This window comes from Saccopteryx leptura, chromosome 6 (genome assembly GCF_036850995.1).
Source record: "Saccopteryx leptura isolate mSacLep1 chromosome 6, mSacLep1_pri_phased_curated, whole genome shotgun sequence".
Lineage (NCBI taxonomy): Eukaryota > Metazoa > Chordata > Mammalia > Chiroptera > Emballonuridae > Saccopteryx > Saccopteryx leptura.
This window is the reverse complement of record NC_089508.1, coordinates 30298283-30317760: the sequence shown is the minus strand read 5'-3', so window position 1 is coordinate 30317760 and position 19478 is coordinate 30298283. Positions and strand designations below refer to the sequence as shown.

Genomic DNA, 19478 nt, shown 5'->3' with positions numbered 1-19478 from the left:
TCTATTCCTTCTCTACATTTCTTAATATAATCATGTTTTATTTAGGCATCTACCCCTCCCATCGTGCCCCCTGTTTCTCAGTTCACATCTGGCACTGCCCAATCCAAGGGTAATTCCATTCCTCTGGCCAATAACTGGTTCAGGAACCCTGGCCAGAATCAGTGTGTGGCACTGACTTGAGAACAAGGGTTGACTCAAGAGTAGGCATGTGATAAAAAATATGCTAGAGGTTCCTAGGAAAGAAGTTTCCTTGCTCTTAGGTGAACTACACCCAAATTGATGGCATCTCCATGTGAAACCAGTAACTGCTGCAGTCATTTGCCTCCATGAAGGAAGAAGCCCCAGGTCAAAGCCAACACCTAGAGGAAGCCATCTCAGGGCATTACAAAGAAAGAGATCCAGAGCCACTAAAATTAAACTGCCCCGGAAGCCTGCCCTAGTGCTTGGACTTGCAGTCAGATGGAGCAATACTTTTCCTGATGGTTGATGTGAGTTTGAATCGACTGTTCTGCTACTCGAAGCCATAGGCTAATATCCATGTCACACAGAGGAATATGTGTCCAAGAATCTAAGTGAAACACATGGGTAAGTCAGAAGGAAAACATGCCTCCTGAAGTTTCTCAGACTTAGCAAACTGCCAAGGCACATGGCATGTGTTGACACAAAAACTTTCCAAATCAGGCTCTGAACTCCAATTAGAATATGGTGCAGAAGTAGTTGTGGGGAAGGGCTGGAGAGGCCAGGAAGATACCAAACGTTTCCAGTGGCTGGGATTGGGGAGGGGGCCTACTGGGTTCTCGTCTCTATTTTCTCAGATAAAATATGTGAATGTAATCCTTTTATGATGAAAAACTAAATGCCAGCCAAAAAGGCCGCTTGGAAGCAGAACAGTAGAAAGGCTGGGCCAAGCAAAATCACCAATAAGTTAATGTCAAGTTTTTCAAAATATAAGCCTGAAGGCTAAATAAATAAATGCTTAAAACAAAGCTCTTCATAAAGTAGAGATTGGGAAGTTTTAGAATTCCCACTAGGCTAGTAGGAGTGAGGGATTTAAGACAAACAGAGAAAGACAAAGAGCAACATTAGATTACAGCTGTAATATTTGAAGCCTAGCTTGTTTTTCTGTTCCTGAGACAATGATTTTTGCAAATATTTTTGAGGTGTCCTGTTTCTAATCATCCCTCAACATGGAGTTTGTTTTCATTTTCCAGTAACTCCCACAGGCTAGGGGCCCTGCAGGATTCAGGTTAGGGGGCTTTGGCAACTTCTGGACCAAGGAGACTCCCGGAAGTGCATGGTGGAGGTCCCCCGCCCCTTTATGAATCCACAGCCAACCTTTAAGGAGGAGAAGGAAGAAGAGGACTTTCCATAAAGGAGACTTGGATCTAGGATGATCAGGGAAGTAAGAGGAAACTAGGAAAGAGGAGCAATAATCCAGGAGCAAAAAAGATTAAATAAGATGGGGACTGAAAAGTGCCTGTTGCACTTGGCAGCCAGGAAACCATTAGTGACCCGGGTAAGAGCGGTGACGAGAGTTCCGTTCAAGGAGCAGCCTCTCCTCTTGAGGAACCTGACTGTGAAGGAGAGAAGAAAGAGGGTGGAAGGTGGAGGAGACAGAAAGCCTGGGGTACGAGGGCCTGTTTATAGGCCTAAGGAAAGTGCCAGTAGAGGAAGAATGTCTGTGGTGCCTTTGGGACCAAGGTTAATAAATCGAGTATGACTCAGAGAGGCTGGAGATGGGGTCCAGAGAATAGGGAGAGTGATTTCGTTGGCAGAACAACACCTGTTCCACTAAGATAAGAGGAAAAGGAAAGGAAAGACAGATGCACGTGTTGATAAATTTAGAAACAGGAGGGCAGGAAATGGAGACATTACAGTCATTACAGTCTGACATCCTCTGTTTGTGCTAGAGCAGTGGTCCCCAACCCCTGGGCCGCGGACCGGTACAGGTCTGTGGGCCATTTGGTACCAGTCCACAGAGAAAGAATAAATAACTTACATTATTTCCGTTTTATTTATATTTAAGTCTGAACGATGTTTTATTTTTAAAAAATGACCAGATTCCCTCTGTTACATCCATCTAAGACTCACTCTTGACGCTTGTCTCGGTCACATGATACATTTATCCATCCCACCCTAAAGGCCGGTCCGTGAAAATATTTTCTAACACTAAACTGGTCCGTGGCCCAAAAACGGTTGGGGACCACTGTGCTAGAGGAGTGAGAGTGGTGTAGATGTATTGAGGACATTGGTAAAATATTAAGTCATTAAGAGGAATGCTACAGGTCCTGGGGAAGAGCCAAAGAACTGTCAGGAAAAGTCTAGGCAGTAGTTGAAATTAGAACCAGGAAAGTTAGCCCGTGCGCTGGGGGCAGGAAAAGCAGATCCATCGTGATTATGGTTTTGCGGTTGATGGCAAAGGCGAGAGGCAAAGGGTTGAAAAGGCACTGGCCATAGAATGGCCAAATTGCAAAACCATGTGACCTTAATTAGACCAGTAAGGGAGGAGAGGAGAAGTGGTGGTGGTGGTTGTAGAGAGGTCAGGAGAAAGAAAAGAAAGGAAGGAAGGAAGGAAGGAAGGAAGGAAGGAAGGAAGGAAGGAAGGAAGGAAGGAAGGAAAAGGAAAGGAAGAAAGGAAGAGAAAGAAAGAAAGAAAGAAAGAAAGAAAGAAAGAAAGAAAGAAAGAAAGAAAGAAAGAAAGAAAGAAAGAGAGAAAGAAAGAAAGAAAGGAAGGAAGGTAGGTTAGGAACAGTAGGTCTCATTACTGGTTTCCAGGAAACTAAGGAGCTTATTAAAAATGCAGTTCTCTGCTCCCTGTATAAGAGATTTCAACTGAGTAAGTCTTGAACACAACCTAGGACTCTATATTGGTTTTCCAAGTTATTGATTACTTGCCCGACCTGTGGTGGCGTAGTGGATAAAGAGTTGACCAGGAATGCTGAGGTCGCCCAAAACCCCGGGCTTGCCTGGTCAAGGCACATATGGGAATTGATGCTTCCTGCTCCTCCCCCTTCTCTCTCTCTCTCTCTCTCTCTCTCTCTCTCTCTCTCCTCTCTAAAATGAAATTTTAAATAATGGGAGTAACATGCACATGACATAAATTCAGAAAACACAAAATATATGCAACGAAAAGTAAATATTTTACCCCTGTGGCAACATCCAGTGCTGTTTTCTCAGATGCCCTGTTAGGGACAGTCAGTACCTAATTATTTATTTATACACACACACACACACACACACACACACACACACACACACATATGTATAAACAATAGCCCATTGTACAAGCTGTTCTATAATTTTACCCCCACTTAACCATAATTCTTGAAGGTCAGCTCATATCAGTTCATTGAAATCTATTGCAATATTCTATTGGCTTCTTGAAATTCTATTTCTTAATACTAAGAGATAGAAAACAATAGGTATTTATATTAATTCTCTAGTTCAGGGATTCTAGACAGAGAAGGGGTTTTTCAATACCCATGTATAGATATACTATACCCTGGAAATCTATGTTTTTAATAGAAGATTGGGATTTGGGTCGCTCATGCACTAGCCATTGAAAAAACACTTGTCACAGGACTTGAGAGCATAATGAGTTTAAAAGATGGAACTACTGAAAGGGAGTGAGTAAACTGGAATGACAGAGAGGTTTTGCTTTGCATCATGATCTCTACTGATTTCTTTTTTGAGAGATTTTATCCTGAATATATCAGTTCACTAGACAAACACACAAAATATACTATTTGAGCAGAATTAGAAAATTGTTATATATGTCACCAGCCGCCGAATCCTAGTGACAATAGGCAAAGCAAAAGCGAAAATAAAAACCAAACCAAACCAACCAAACAAAACTAGTAAGAAATACATTCCTATGTGCTGTCAAGGTTTCCATAAAGAAAGCTGTGAAAATCTCCAAGGGAAAGGTCTTTTTTATTACATCATTGGAATGCTCATTTCTGCCATGAAAAAAAAAAAAAAGCTCTAGCAATGCAGTGAGTCTGCAACATTGAATTCCTGGGGATTCAGAAAGTAACATGGTAGGTTGAAACATGAGTTTATCTGATTCTATGCACCATGATCTTTCCATTACCAAACACTTTCACCTCAAGGAATGTTCTTGATGTTCCTTGCTAAAAGAGTCAGACATCCAGCCTCCAGAGGTGACAACTGCCTCATCTCTCATTAACTTCAGGTAGGTCCTTCAAATGACACCGGTAACTATTAATTGGGTGAGCTCTTCTGAGAATCACCCATTTACATCACCTGGCCAAATAGGTCCTGCTGGAATTAGGCTCCTCTGGCTGAAACAGAAGGGAAAACAAGCTCTTTAATATAGTCTAGCTAAACACATCAGCTATTTAACTGATATAGAAAAATCCTTTAAGGTAAAAAAGATGGGAAACAATGTGTGTGTGTATCTTCTTTCTAATTCAGGGATCCCCCCAATTTGGGGAGTTTTGCAATATCCTAGATAGTTCCTCTTTCCTTTTATTGCTCTGCTCCCAGTGTTGTGTGTGCGTTTAAGAAAAGTGAATTGAGATGTAACAGAAGGTAACACAAAACCATAGTGAGAATTACTGAGTCATTGTGGATTAAAACATGCTCGAAAGTACTCATCATATAGAATTGACATTTTAAAAAAGCAGAGTAGGTTGACTTGAGATTTCCAAGAAGGATGAGCTGCTTTTGTTTTACTTATTTAGCTCCATATCCAGAAATCGGTACTTTGTAATTATATTACATATGATTTGGAAAGTCCCCCTCTCCCTCTTTGACACTAATTTTCCCGATGTGATATAAAGTGGTATATAGCGAATGACTAATGGTATATAGGAAGAGTTTTAGGGCCTTTCCTTTCTCTTCCAAAATATCTTAACTTTTATTCCATTTTTTTTTTCCTGTTTTGAATTAATCTTCTAAGCTGGTGAAATGCCTTAAAATGTTGAATAGTTATCAAATGAAAGCAAAAAGAGATTAAAGTCTTTAACTGAGGGCCCTGGTCGATTGGCTCAGCGGTAGAGTGTCCGCCTGGCGTGTGGATGTCCTGGGTTCGATTCCTGGCCAGGGCACACAGGAGAGGTGACTGTTTTTACCCCCCCTTCTCTCTCTTTCTCTTCCCCTCCTGCAGACATTGCTCCACTGATTCAAGCTCACTGGGTCCAGGTGCTGGCTCTGTTGAGCCTCTGCCTCAGGTGCTAAAAATAGTTTGGGGGGGCCCTAGATGGGCAGAACATTAGCCTCAGATGGTGGATCCCAGTCAGGGCACATGTGGGAGCCTATCTCTGTATCTCCCCTACTCTCAGTTAAAATAAAAATTAAAAAATAATTTAAAAAGGTAAAAAAAATCTTTAACTGTAAAGTCATTGCTTTCTGTATTGCTTTATTTTTTTTTCAACTTACACTGATTGTCAATTGATCTGAACAGCTTTCTGTCAGGCATTGTCTGATGAGCTAAGTGCCTTGCTCTCAAGAAACATACAGTTCAGTTGGGGGATATAAAGTAGTACACATTGAAGTGCTAGATAAATGAAACATTTGAGTGCTTTAGGATATTTAAAAAATAGATGTATGGCCCTGGCAGGCTGGTTCAGTGGATAGAGTGTTGGCCCGGTATATGGACATCCTGGGTTCAATTCCCTGTCAGAGCACACAAGAAAAGTGACCGTTTGCTTCTTTCCTCCTCCCTCTCCCCCTTTTTTCTCTGCTCCCCTCCCACAGCTAGTGGCTCGACTGAGGATAGCTCAGTTTGTCTGAGCATCGGCCCCAGATGAGGGTTGCCAGGTGGATCCCAGTTGGGGCACATGCGGGAGGGAGTCTGTCTCACTATCTCCCCTCTTCTCGTTAAAAAAAAAAAGATGTATGGGTTTGGAATAGTCATAGCAGATGGAGGAGTAAGGTTTTCTAGGTAAGGCAAATGTTAGAGCATAGAGGCAGAAATTAATAAATAGATGGGCTGGTAAGTAAACATATAAAAATAGATAAACAGGTATGCTGATATTCAGCAGTAAAAAGGGGTTAGTGGTGGAGTAGCGGGAGCAAAGTTAAAGAAAACAGATTGAGCTTGTGGGGACTGTGAATGCCTGACTAAGGAGTATGCTTTTAGTATCATTGCCAATAGAAGAGAATTGAAACCTTCTGAGAAAGGAAAAAGTGGACTAGGGAATCTGGCCTCTGGTGGCGCAGTGGATAGAGAGTGTTGACCTGGAATGATGAGGTCGCGCTTTGAGACCCTGGGCTTGCCTGCCTCATCAAGGCACATACGACAAGCAATCAATGAACATCTAAAGTGAAACAACTATGAGTTGAAACTTCTGGTTCCCTCCTCTGCTCCCCCCCTAAAATCAATAAATAAAATCTTTTTAAAAAAAGTGGATTAGGGAGATTAGTTTGTGGAATGTAGCCTGGTTTTGAAGAGAGAATGGAGGCAATAGTAGGCTGTTTGGTTTGAGTCGAGGAGGGCACCAGGAAGATGGTTGCTCTGGCAACATAAAGGAGGGATTGAACAGGAAAAAGACAGTGGGAAACCAGACAGTGGGGGAGGGTAGATGAGGTTTGAAGTCTGAGCCAGTTGGGAAATGTCGGTTTCACTGAGAGAAATAAAAAGGACTGGACCCGGGTAGGGTGGGGCCGGGGTGACACGAAGCCTGCTGCGTTTAGGCTGTTGGCAGGATATGTGGGCTATGATGTCTAAAGTAGATAATTCCTGCCACGTAAACTGACCAGAGCTGCCGTTTGGACACCTCTGCTCCAAGGTGGGCTTGGTTGGGGGTTATTAAAAGGTTTCCCCACACTCAGCTTTGTTCCTTTTAGGCAGCAGAGAGCATCTGCTGTCAGAACGTTTCCAGTCCTCAAGGGGCTTATACGTTAGTCAGGGAGCATCATTTTAATAGAATTAGCTGAAAGATGAGCAAATGTCAGACTGTGCTTTGGTAGTATACCATGGCTACTAACTCTGACATGCTAAGTGTAACGTTATTAATGGCCTTTATGCATGGCTAGGAGGGCTAACACTTAGCAAATTAGACTGCTTAATTTTTGTCCTGCTTTTATAAATTATGGGTATGAGAGAGTATGTTACTTTGGGCAAAACATTTAAGCCCTCTGTGCCTTGGCTTCCTGTTCATAACATAGGAAGCTTGTAGTGGCAGCATTCATAAACATTTGAAAGCTACAGATAAAAGGCACTGTAAGATTCTCTCTTCTCCCACCCCCACCCCAACTACTGAGTCAGTCTTTCAGAAAGGTCATCCATTTCATTGAATTCTTTCAGTTGCTAACTTCTTAAGTCAGTTAATTAGCATTTTTCTAAAATGCTTTTACCAGTCCAGGGCTGAAAGATGTAGTCTATAACTGCCTTTTGAAAGACCTTCTGGGCCAGCCCATCTTGCTGACCCTTTTTTATTCTGTGGCTTGTGCCACATGACTCCCATCTCTAAGGTCCTGAATCAGTTCCAGTCATACCGGATAGGAATTAGAGTTCTATGTTAACATTCTGTGATCTCAATATAAGGCAACCATGATCAGTGTGAAATTCCGTATCAGTTCTATCTATTCAGCTCCTGCGTTGTTTCTAAGTCTCACTCTGTCTACCAGGTCGGACCTTTGGATACTTGCCTTATTGCTTTGAGCCCAAGTCCTTGGTCCCCAAACTTCCCCAGTACATCATCTCGAGGACCTGGATTCCATTTGTTTTCATACGTTCCTCATAGGGAGAGGAATCCAGACCTGGAATCCAGCACTGAGGCTGGGGGTCTTGCTATAAGCATTACATAACACATTTTCTTTTCTTTTTTTTTTTACCTTATTAATTCATTCTACAGAGGAGAGAGAGAGAGAGAAGGGAGGGGAGGAGCAGGAAGGATCAACTCCCACGTGTGCCTTGACCAGGCAAGCCCAGGGTTTAGAACCGGCAACCTCAACATCCCAGGTCAACGTTTTATCCACTGCGCCACCACAGGTCAGGCAGCAACATATTTTCTTAACGCCTGCCAGTATTTCTCAATTTTTGTCTGCTCCTGGATTTCCCAAGGCTGTGTTCCAGCCGCTGTCGGCTTACAACACTCTCATTCTCTGTGTTGAAACAGCCTAATGCGGGCTGCCTTCCTGGATGCTGCCTGTTCCATACATTCCACGTACTGTCTTCTGATTCAGGTAGAGGGGGCTGCCTCCAACTCCATGGATGCATCTGCTTCTTCTAGTCCACTTTGCTCCTATGGCAGTTCATCCTTCTACACTAAACGATAGCAGACATTTATGGTGTGGAAACTGATGTGGTATTGGAATTTTATCCTTGTTTACATCTTTCTTTTTGTTGGAAAGCTTGGGATCAGTTCCAAAATTGGCTCGGAGAGGTTTCCTGTCTCCTTTGGAAGAAACAAACGAACACTTGACAATACCTCATGTCCATGACCAAGCCTCAAGGCAATTATTTTAATTGTAAACTTTTATTAGTTAATCTTAATTTTGCTTTTAGACATACTCATATACTGAAAAGTATATTTTGGCCAGTGTTTATTCATGTGTCTCCATTCCAAGGTATCTTATTGGAAGTTGATAGCTTTGTGGTTATAAGGAAACAAGTCAAGGCTGGGGACAGGGTTCTATAGTGATAGTTCCACCTTTCAAGTACATTAGAATCTTCCGGAGGGCTTGTTAAAATAGATTGCTGGGTCTCAAGACCAGAGTTTCTCTGTAGTAGTGCCTGAGAATTTGCATTTCTGACAAGTTCTCAGGTGATGTTGACACAGCTGGTTCTGGGACTACACCTTGAGAACAACTGGTCATATTTAAACTGGCCACAGGTGACCAGAAGCTAGTAACTAATTATTTATCAGTTCAAACTCTTACCTGAGAAATAGACTTCCAAAGTTCAGTCCATGCTGTTAGGATGATCGTTGGTGTCAGAGGTCTTCTTAACAACTTATTATGTAGAGTGTAGGCAGGTACTTAGTTTCTCTGAGCTTCGGGTTTCTCATCCAAAAAATATTGGAAGCCACTATGCTGCCCTTAATTGAGTGTTGTGAAGGTGAAAATATTTGAACTGTAAGGTGGCATGGCACGGGGAGGTATTGCAATGGTTTTTCAATCCTTTTCTTAAAATGTCACCAGTTTCTTTTTTTTTTTTTTTTGTATTTTTCTGAAGCTGGAAACGGGGAGGCAGTCAGACAGACTCTCGCATACGCCCGACCGGGATCCACCCGGCACGCCCACCAGGGGGCGATGCTCTGCCCATCCCGGGCGTCGCTCTGTCGCGACCAGAGCCACTCTAGCGCCTGGGGCAGAGGCCAAGGAGCCATCCCCAGCGCCCGGGCCATCTTTTGCTCCAATGGAGCCTTGGCTGCGGGAGGGGAAGAGAGAGACAGTGAGGAAGGAGAGGGGGAGGGGTGGAGAAGCCGATAGGCGCCTCTCCTGTGTGCCCTGGCCGGGAATCGAACCCGGGACTTCCGCATGCCAGGCCGACGCTCTACCACTGAGCCAACCAGCCAGGGCCTCACCAGCTTGACTCTCTTACTTTTCTCATTAATTGTAGCAACATTAATCCAAGTACTTTTATTGCTATCATAAACTCAAACTTCAAACTCTAAAAAAAAATTTCATTCAATGAGATCAGATATGGGTTATAAACATTACAGAGAGCCAAGAATGAGTCCCAGTCTTTACAGCTATAAAAAGAGAAGTACAAGACCCTATTGTGACTTAGGGTATAATCAGTTAATGTTTTATCCCTGTTTAGATTGGCCCATTAATTAAAATGATAACGTTAAAAAAAATAAAAGCACCCACACAATGATAAACCTGTCCACTCCATACTTTTACATCTTTTGTGACTTCTATTAATTTTTCTGTCTTTGGAAGTGGTTGTTTTTCTCACCCCAGAGCGCCCAGCTCACTCCAAGGGCCAACACAGTTCTTGCTCAATTGTGATTTCTCAACAGTGTCATCCGCTGTACCTAATTCTTCGAGGCCTTCAATGAGTATCTCAGATATTAGCCTCATTGCTCCTAGGTCTTTTAATAAATGTCATAAAACGTCAACCAGGGTGCTGACAAGGTTCTGAAAACAAGGTTTCGGAGACTCAAAGACTAGGTTCAGGGACTCATCAATGAACTTGCCAGCTTCGCTTGCCCGGAGAGGAACGGGGTCTCCTAGAGCCCCTGCTCCCGGGCCCTGGCAGCCCCGCCCCCGCCCGCCGGGCCCGCGTCGGCGCGCGCTTCCACCGGGAGCCGGCAGATGGTGCCTGCGGCGACCCAGGCGCTGAGCGCAATCACGCAGCCGGCGCAGGGGGCGGAGGGAGAGGAGAGGAGAGGAGGAGCCGGAGGGGGCGCGGCTTGCTGCCCGTCCCTCCCGGGCGCCGGGCCTCCCTCTCCGCCGGGCCCAGGGCTGGCGGCCGGCGGGGGTCGCGGCGGCGCTGGCAGCGGCGGCGCTGGCGGGCCGCGGGTGGCGGGGGCCTGGCTCCGGCTCCGGGTGTTAGGAGACAAGATGGCGGCGACGCCCTGGAAGCCGGTCTCCTCCTCTTCTTCGCTCCCCTCCGCCCCGCCGCTCGCCGCTCGCCGCCTCCTCCTCGGTCTCCTCCTCCTCCTCGTTCGCTGCCTCCTCCTCTTGCTGCAGCAGCCCTAGCGACCGCCGGGGCGCCGGCCCGCTCTGCCGGAGCTCCGGAGGAGGAGAAGACGGGGCAGCTGCGGGCTCCGGCGACCGAGGCAGAGCTGGGGCCGGGGCGGGGACGGCGGCGGCGGCGGCGGCGGCGGCGCCGGGTGGGGATGGGGTCGCAGACGCTGCAGATCCTCCGGCAGGGGGTGTGGGCCGCGCTCAGCGGGGGCTGGTACTACGACCCGCACCAGGCCACCTTCGTGAACGCGCTGCACCTCTACCTGTGGCTCTTTCTGCTCGGCCTGCCCTTCACCCTGTACATGGTGAGTGTGGGGGCGGGGAGGAGGGTGGCTCCTTTCCCTCTAGCTGGCGGGGAAGCGCGGCTGTCCAGAGTTGGGCCCGGGGTTGCGCCCTCTTCCCCTTCCCATCGCGTGCGCTCCACGGTGCATCCGTCGGGGCCCGCAGCCCTGTTCGCTGTCATGCTCCCTTCCCCCACCCTCACTCCCTAGTCTCCTCTCTTTGGGTTTCCCCTACTTAAGTGATGACAACCAGAAACGAAACAGCAGTAGCCCCCACCTTTCGCCCCCGTGCGCCCAACCGGTATACTGGGAACTGGTCGCTTCCCAGGCCCCTTCCTGGGGCGTCCTGCACCCGTAGCCTCTCCAGCCTTTCTACACGGGTAGGCAAAGCCCTAGTAGCGCTTCCTGCCCTAAGCGTTTCGTGGTAGGCGCTGAGCTTTCTGCCCCGGAGGAGACGCCGCATTCCTCCTTGGCACGCGTGGTTATTAGCGCTCAGTTCCTCGGGCACCCCCCTGGGCACTCCCTTCACCCGCGGCGGTTCTAGCTCCTCCTCTCCCGGGAGAAGCTTCCCAGCACCTCGCCTCTGATCCGCGTGCGGAGCGGAGCCTTCGGAGCGGGGGAAGAATGTGTGCCGCGGCTCTTTGGATTGTGTTGGTGGGTCGGCCGGGCTATTCCTCCTCGCTCACCGGTGGTGGTTGAAAATCTGGCTGTTAGCATTCCTTGGTCTAAAATTCGTTGTTTTTGCTTACCACCGCCTCTTTTCTAGTTTAGCTCCGTGGTCAGTGGCTGTTGTGTTTCCAGGCCAGCATTGGGGGGAGGGAGTGGGGGAGATACGGGGAATCTGGCTGGCATTTCAGCAGATTTGTTTGGGTTGTTTCAAGGCCTTTTCCTGATTGGCAGAAGGAAAGTACTGCCTGTTGCTGAATTCAGTACGATCAGCTTTTCCAAATGATCTAGGTTTTTAAAGCTATATTTTCACAGAAAGTTGTAAGTGCATTAAAAAACATTTTAGGTTAGGGTGGGGCATTAGAGAAAATAATGTGGAAGAGGGATGGTACTTAAGTTTGAGTTACATTTTTTTAAATAATGGGAAGGGTGGAGAAGATGATAACTTTAGGAGAATTACTTTGAATATATCTCTGCTAACTTTGTGGCTCTTCATGGAGGTGAAGTGAGGGTGCTGGATTAGCAAACCTGGGCACTCACTGGGCTGTACAAAGTGCTAAAGGTGAGGACGCCCAGCTTTTCCTTAAGTGGAGCTCATTTTTACTGATTGGCAGGAAAAGTGATTGCTTGGGGGAAAATGTGCTGAATTTCACTTTCTCAAGCAGATTTTAATTTTTCATTGAAATTGTTTTGAAGGGACTTATTGCTTGAGGTAAAAAGATCATTTAAACAGTGCTGATGACTGATGGCTTATTTTTTAGGGGACTTAAATGTAGTCTTGTCCCATTCTGAAAATGTATCACAAAGTGTGATTTTCAATTAATTCTGGCCCAGAGAGATCTATTTGCATTTCTGTACCTTCCAGGAATATGACATCATTAACGAACAGGTTAATTACGTTGGGTGTAAGAATTCTCAAGCTGTCACAGAGCTCTCTTTCATAGCAGATTCCTGTTATATCCAGGAGGACTGTAAATTTAAAACTGAAATTGGTCCTGGAGATGTAAGGGTTAGTTGCTGTGTCCCAGTGTAAGGCTTCCATGTTGGCACGTGAACTGTGTTAGTGGCTAAGTCTCTTTGTGTATTTAACGAACATTACCAAAGAAAATTTAGAGCAAATAACAATACGTTGAGTTTAATGCTTCATTTGGGGAGTTTATTCAGTTAAATTTAATTCATAAATAATATTTGAGTGCTGCGTACTGGGCGTTTTGCTGGACTCTGGGAAAATAAAACTGCTTTTCTTTCTTGTCTCAGTTAATGGCAACTCTACTCTTAAATCTTTTCAAAGCTCTCCTTGATTCTTTCTGTCTTCATATCCAGTTCATCAACAAATCTTGTGGGTTGTGTCTTCAAAACCTAAGGAGAATCCAGCTAATCATCATCCTCACTCCCTTGGTTCAAGCCACTGTTATGTCTCTTCTGGTTTATTGTAGTGTTCTAATCAGGCTCACTTCTTCCATTCTTTATTTCCTATTTTCCATTCAGAAGTCTGAGTGAGTGTTTTGTTTTGTTTTTGTATTTTTCTGAAGTTGGAAACCCGGAGGCAGTCAGACAGACTCCCGCATACGCCCGACTGGAATCCACCCGGCATGCCCACCAGGGGGCGATGCTCTGCCCATCTGGGGCATTGCTCTGTTGCAACCAGGGCCATTCTAGTGCCTGAGGCCGAGCCCATGGAGCCATCCTCAGCGCCTGGGCCAACTTTGCTCCAATGGAGCCCTGGCTGCGGGAGGGGAAGAGAGAGACAGAGAGGAAGAAGAGGGGGAGGGGTGGAGAAGCAGATGGGCGCTTCTCCTGTGTGCCCTGGCCGGGAATCGAACTCAGGACTCCTGCACGCCAGGCCGACGCTCTACCACTGAGCCAACCACCCAGGGCTAAGCATAGGTCAGATCATGGCACTCTTCAGCTCTTAGAGCCTGCCCTCCCAAGTGTCTGTCTGTGGTTCCCCTTCCTCGGTACTCCCTCCCCTAACACATACATTTGCCTTCTTATAATTTTTTTTTCATACAACAACTGTGTTCCTGCCTCATGGCTTTTGCACTTGCTCTTTCCCCTCCATGTGGTTAACTCCTTTCCTCCAGACGTCTGTGTGGCTTGCTCCACTTATTTCAGCTTTCGGTTATATGTGAGGCTTCTCCTGGTAACCTATGAAACCTGGTAACCCAGCTCCTGCAATACTTCCTAACCCTCCTACCCTCCTTTATTTGATAGCACTTATCATTAATTGATATATATATATAATATATATGTGTAATATCCCTTTTATTAGAATATAGGCTAAGAGGGCAGAGAGTTGTGTTAAAAAATGTACTTACAAAAGAAAATGCACTTACAACTTTCAGTGAAAATACAGCTTAAAAACTAGACCATTCAGAGAAGCTGTCTATTCTGAATTCAGCAACAGGCAGTACTTTCCTTTTGCCAATTGGTAAAAGACCTTGAACCAACCCAAACAAATCTGCTGAAAGTTCACTGTTTTATTGTCAGGACCAGTATCAGTGCCAAGAACAGAGTAAGGTCTACCGGGCAGTGGCGCAGTGGATAGAGCGTCGGACTGGGATGCAGAGGACCCAGGTTCGAGACCCCGAGGTCGCCAGCTTGAGCGCGGGCTCATCTGGTTTGAGCAAAGCTCACCAGCTTGGACCCAAGGTCGCTGGCTCGAGCTAGGGGTTACTCGGTCTGCTGTTGGCCCATGGTCAAGGCACATATGAGAAAGCAATCAATGAACAGCTAAAGTGTCCCAATGAAAAACTGATGATTGATGCTTCTCATCTCTCTCTGTTCCTGTCTGTCTGTCCCTATTTATCCCTTTCTCTGACTTTCTCTGTCACTGTAAAACAAACAAACAAACAACAGAGTAAGTACTCAAATATTAAAGAAATGATTAGAAATGAACAGGCAACAGTTTTTGCCTTCAAGAAACTTAAAATCTAGCCTGAGGACAACAGACAGTTACAGCATTAGAATTGTTGTGACCCTGAGCTTATATTCAGGGGATGATCTCAGTCTAGGGGCAGTCAGCAAAGTTTTGTAAACATTTTAGAAGACATACTAGTACTTCAGTATTGAGGTAGATAGTTTGAAATACACATTTGAAGCAAAATCTAACATTTCATCTTAAAATCTTAGACAGGCAGAGATTATTCTTTGCTCTTCCAATAATTGCAGACAATGATAACTGTGTTCTTTACGTCAAATTATGTCCTCATTTTACTGATGAAGATACCTGAGGTTTAGCCATCAGTGACTTGTTTTGTGGCCTTAGGAAGATAATGGGCTGGGGTTTGGTTTACACAGAACTTTTAAAGACATTATGTAGGGGCAGCCTTTTTTTTTTTTTTTTTTTTTTTTTAAGATCCAAAGTCTCTGAAGAGATAGGCCATTGAATTAGGAAGAGTCTTAGGGCTTCTTTATTTTTTATTTATTTATTTATTTATTTATTTATTTATTTATTTATTTATTTATTAAGTGAGAGTTGGGGAGGCAGAGACAGACTCCTGTGTGCAACCTGACCCAGGATCCACCCAACAAGCCTGCTACCAGGCGATGCTCTGCCCTTCTGGGCTACCGCTCTGCTGCTCTGCAACCGAGCTATTTCAGTGCCTGAGGCAAGGCCGTGGAGCCATCCTCAGCCTCCGCCAACTTTGTTGGAACCAGAACCATTCGAGCCATGGCTGTGGGAGGGGAAGAGAGAGGAGGAGGGTTAAAGAAGCAGATCGGCGCTTCTCCTGTGTGCCCTGACCGGGAATTGAACTGGGACTTCCACATGCCAGGTGGATGCCCTACCACTGAGCCAACTGGCCAGGGCTTTTATTTATTTTATTTTTTTAATCTGTTTGTTTTGGTTAATGTAGTCAATGCATTTCTGTTTTTTAGATAAACATTATTTTCATTGCCCTGGCTGAGTTGTTTAGATAGAGCATTGTTCCAGGGCACCAGTGCACCAGGGTCACAGGTTTGATCCCCAGTCAGGGCACATACGAGAAGCAGCCAGAGAGTACACACGAAATGGAACAACTAAATGGAACGAGTTGATGGTTCTCTCTTTCTCCCTCCCTTTCCCCCTTTCTCTCTCTCTCTCAAATCAATGAAAAACTTAACAAAATTTTTCTATTCAATAAATCTGATATAATGTATAAATTTAAGGTACATAACTTGTTATTTTGACACATTATGTATTATAATGATTGCTGTTGTGATACCACGTTACATAATAATAGTACAATATTATTGTATACACTTATTGTATACGCACTAGCTCTCTTTGATTGCAAGTTTGTACTCTTTTAAAAAATGGGTTTGACTCACTCTGGCTGGATTGCTCAGTTGGTTAGAGCATCATCCTGATATACAAAAGTTGTAGGTTTGATCCCGGGTCATGGGCACATACTGGAACAGATCCATGTCTCTCTTTCTCTCTTTCTCTTCCCTTTGTCTCTGTCTCTCTCAAATCATGGGTTTATTATAGATTCCATATATAAGTGATAACATATAATATTTGTATTTCTCTGACATATCTCACTTAGTATATAAGGTCTTAGGACTTTTGTATAGGATTCAGACACGATATTAATAGCTTTTGTGGATACTTTAAAGGTAGAATTTATAGTTTCTGAAGCTATAATACTTTCAAGTTGTGAAAATCAAGAAATAATTTTTTCACCTGGCGCAGTGGATAGAGTGTTGGATTGGGACGTGGAAGACCCAGGTTCGAAACCCTGAGGTTGCCAGCTTGAGCACAGGCTCATCTGGTTTGAGCAAGGCTCACCAGTTTGAGCCCAAGGTCGCTGGCTTGAGCAAGGGGTCACTTGGTCCACTGTAGCCCCCTGGTCAAGGTACATATGAGAAAGCGATCAATGAACAACTAAGATGCCACAACGAAGAATTGATGCTTCCCATCTCTCTCCCTTCCTATCTATCTGTTCCCATCTATTCCTCTCTCTTTCTCTGTCACACACAAAAAAAGAAGTAATTTTTTCTTCTTTCATTGTCCTTTCTGTTTCTCTGAAGGCATTCACCCCATTTAATCTTGTTATGATTATTTTTGTACATGACATGTCACAGATGGTGTGCTTTATGGGTGTGAGCTTCGTGGCATTATTGTGTGCTGGAAAGTAGACTGGAATTCGTGTTATCTTGATTTGTGTGTCTTGGCTCTGTTATTGAATGTGTGTCCTTTGGGCAAGACTCGCCACCTTTCGAAACCTTGATTCACTCATTTGTGAGATATTGCACGGTCATTTTGTAAGAAAATATTTATGAAGTAGAAGAAGTTGTTCATCTTCAGAGTGGCCTTCAGTAAATGTCATTTTAAAAATGGCGTATTATCAATAAATCAGTGTTTCCTCAGTAATGTTCTGTGACTGCAGGAGAGTAGATAGTAAGTCAAACTGTTATCTTAACATACTGCTCAACGTGTTTTCTTCTGTAAAGAGTTATACCCTTAGGTGTTAAAATCTCTTTGTATAAGTGGTTCTCAGACTCCAGTAGACATCAAAATCACTTGAACACGTTAAAACTGTGTACAGTACTTGTACATGTCCATTCTGATAGGAACATCTGGAGTGTTGCCCATTAATTTGTACTTTATAAACATCCAGGTCAGTTTAAAGAACTTGAGCAATATGCCCATAATTCCCAGCCCCGACTTAAATCCGGCCGCCCACTCAGCATCTCCTCTTGACTGTCTCCTAGCCATCTCAGAGGTGTCATGTCTAAAACCATTCTCGATCCCCCACTAAATGCATCACCACAAATCATGTTTTCTTACTCTGTTGTCGTCGTATTAGTTTATGGCACCATCACGTATCTAGTTCCTCATGCCATTTCCCTCATCTTATGAGTAAATTTTATCAATTCTGTCAGATCACCTCAAATCTCTTTGCACTTTCTGGTCCACACTAACTTGTCTGCACTACTACCTTAGCTTCTATTCTTGCCCTTTACAACTATTTTTCCATAAAGTAAACGACATCAGCCTATTTGTGTTATCCCCCCACCCCCTTTTAATGTCATTCAATGACTTTCTTTTGCATTTAGAGTGAAATCTAACATCTTTACCAAGGCCCCACCAAAGCTAATCCTACCTTTGTCTGCAGTTTGTGCCATTTTCCCCACGTGCTGTAATCACTCTGGCCTACTTTCTGTTACTTCAGCCTCCGGAACTTGTGCCTCCTGCCGGGCCTTCCCGCCTACCTCCGAAGGCATACCCCGTTTTGCTCTTTGCAGGGCTGGCTGCACCTTGGCCTTTAGTGCTGGGTTTCATTGTCGTCTCAGAGAGGCCTGACCCGATGACCATAAACAGGTTCTCTTTTCCATCATTCTACCCGGTAACTTTCCTCTGTAGTGCTTGTCACAAACATTTACGCCTTTGTTCACTTGCCTGCTGTCTCTAACATTCACTACCCTGTAGTACCTAGAAAGTTCGTGGGGCAGGGGCCATGTCTGACTGGTTTGGCAGTGTATGTCCCGCGTCTGCTCCTGTGCTTGGCTTGTATTAGGTTCTGAGTAAATAATGTTATATACATGTGAACCTTTTTTAGATTTATCAACTTAACTGATACAGAACAGTTGGGGGTTGGAAGGAATACTGTAATAACTTGTTATCTGGTAAAGTCACATCTTACCTGGGGGGTTAAGTTAAATATCAGTGTGCAAGACCTAAATCAAATATAGAATTATCAAAAAAACAAATACAGCATAACTCTGGAAAACCCTGTAAGTCAAAGGGCAGCATATATAGCTTTTTGTATATACCACTTTGTGCAATTATACCTACATACATACCTATATACACATGTTTATAATAATATATGTTATAAATCTGTGGAGAGAGAGTATTCAGCAACTAAATCACTCAAAATTTATGAATGTTTCAGATTTTTCTTCCTGGTTATCTTATTTTCTGTAGCTTTATCTTTATCCTTGACATCAGTGGTAGTCAACCTGGTCCCTACTGCCCACTAGTGGGAGTTCCAGCTTTCATGGTGGGCGGTAGCAGAGCAACCAAAATATAAATAAAATGATAGATTTAACTATAGTAAGTTGTTTTATAAAGATTTATTCTGCCAAAGTTAGCGAAAATCTGACATAAAGTACTTGGTAAGTAATTATTATTATATGCTTTAACTTGCTGTAACTGCTTTATAAATTTTATAAAGTTACTTCCCTACTTTATAAATCACCATTACTGTGGAACCGGTGGGCAGTTAGAAAATTTTACTATTAACAGAGATACGAAAGTGGGCGGTAGGTATAAAAAGGTTGACTACCGCTGATCTACAGAATAAATCCTTTATTAGGATTTCTGAGGCCCTCAGGTCATTTTCTTTCCCAAAGATTAAAAAAAAATTTTAAAGACCAGTATGAGTAAGATTAAACCATGATGATTAAAACTGAAATTTTTGTATTTCCCAAAAAGTTTTGAGAAAGGAGTTATTGTGTTATAAATTAGTAATTAAAAACATGATCATTTAGTATTAAAGTATTTTCTGTGTCCTTTAGGAAAATTTTAATGAATGGTGGATGGTCTTTTTTTTTTTTTTAAAGATTTTATTTATTCATTTGAGAGAGGAGAGAGAGAGAAAGAAAGGAAACACAAAGGTGGAGGAGCAGGAAGCATCAACTCCCATATGTGCCTTGACCTGGTAAGCCCAGGGTTTTGAACCAGAGACTTCAGCTTTCCAGGTCGACGCTTTATCCACTGCACCACTGGATGGTCTTTTTTTTTTTTTTTATAAATAAATTTTTATTAATTTTAATGGGGTGACATCAATAAATCAGGGTACATATATTCAAAGAAAACATGTCCAGGTTATTTTGTCATTCAATTCTGTTGCATACCCATCACCCAAAGTCAGATTGTCCTCCGTCACCTTCTATCTAGTTTTCTTTGTGCCCCTCCCCCTCCCCCTCTCCCTC

At 44.0% G+C, this 19478-nt stretch overlaps 1 protein-coding gene and 1 non-coding gene across 7 annotated transcripts in view; one reads left to right on the top strand and one right to left on the bottom strand.

Moving 5' to 3' along the window:
- Positions 1-9416: 9416 nt before the first annotated feature.
- TRNAA-GGC (transfer RNA alanine (anticodon GGC)) lies at positions 9417-9492 on the bottom strand. The gene has a single exon. It is a non-coding gene; the product is annotated as a tRNA-Ala (tRNA).
- Positions 9493-10760: 1268 nt separating this feature from the next.
- The window catches only part of PCNX1 (pecanex 1), a 167372-nt gene continuing 158654 nt past the window's right edge, over positions 10761-19478 (top strand). For all 6 annotated transcript variants that reach the window (XM_066342394.1, XM_066342393.1, XM_066342389.1 and 3 more), the window contains exon 1: positions 10761-10913. In XM_066342394.1, the coding sequence (XP_066198491.1) occupies positions 10761-10913 (153 nt within the window). The remainder of the gene's footprint in view (positions 10914-19478) is intronic.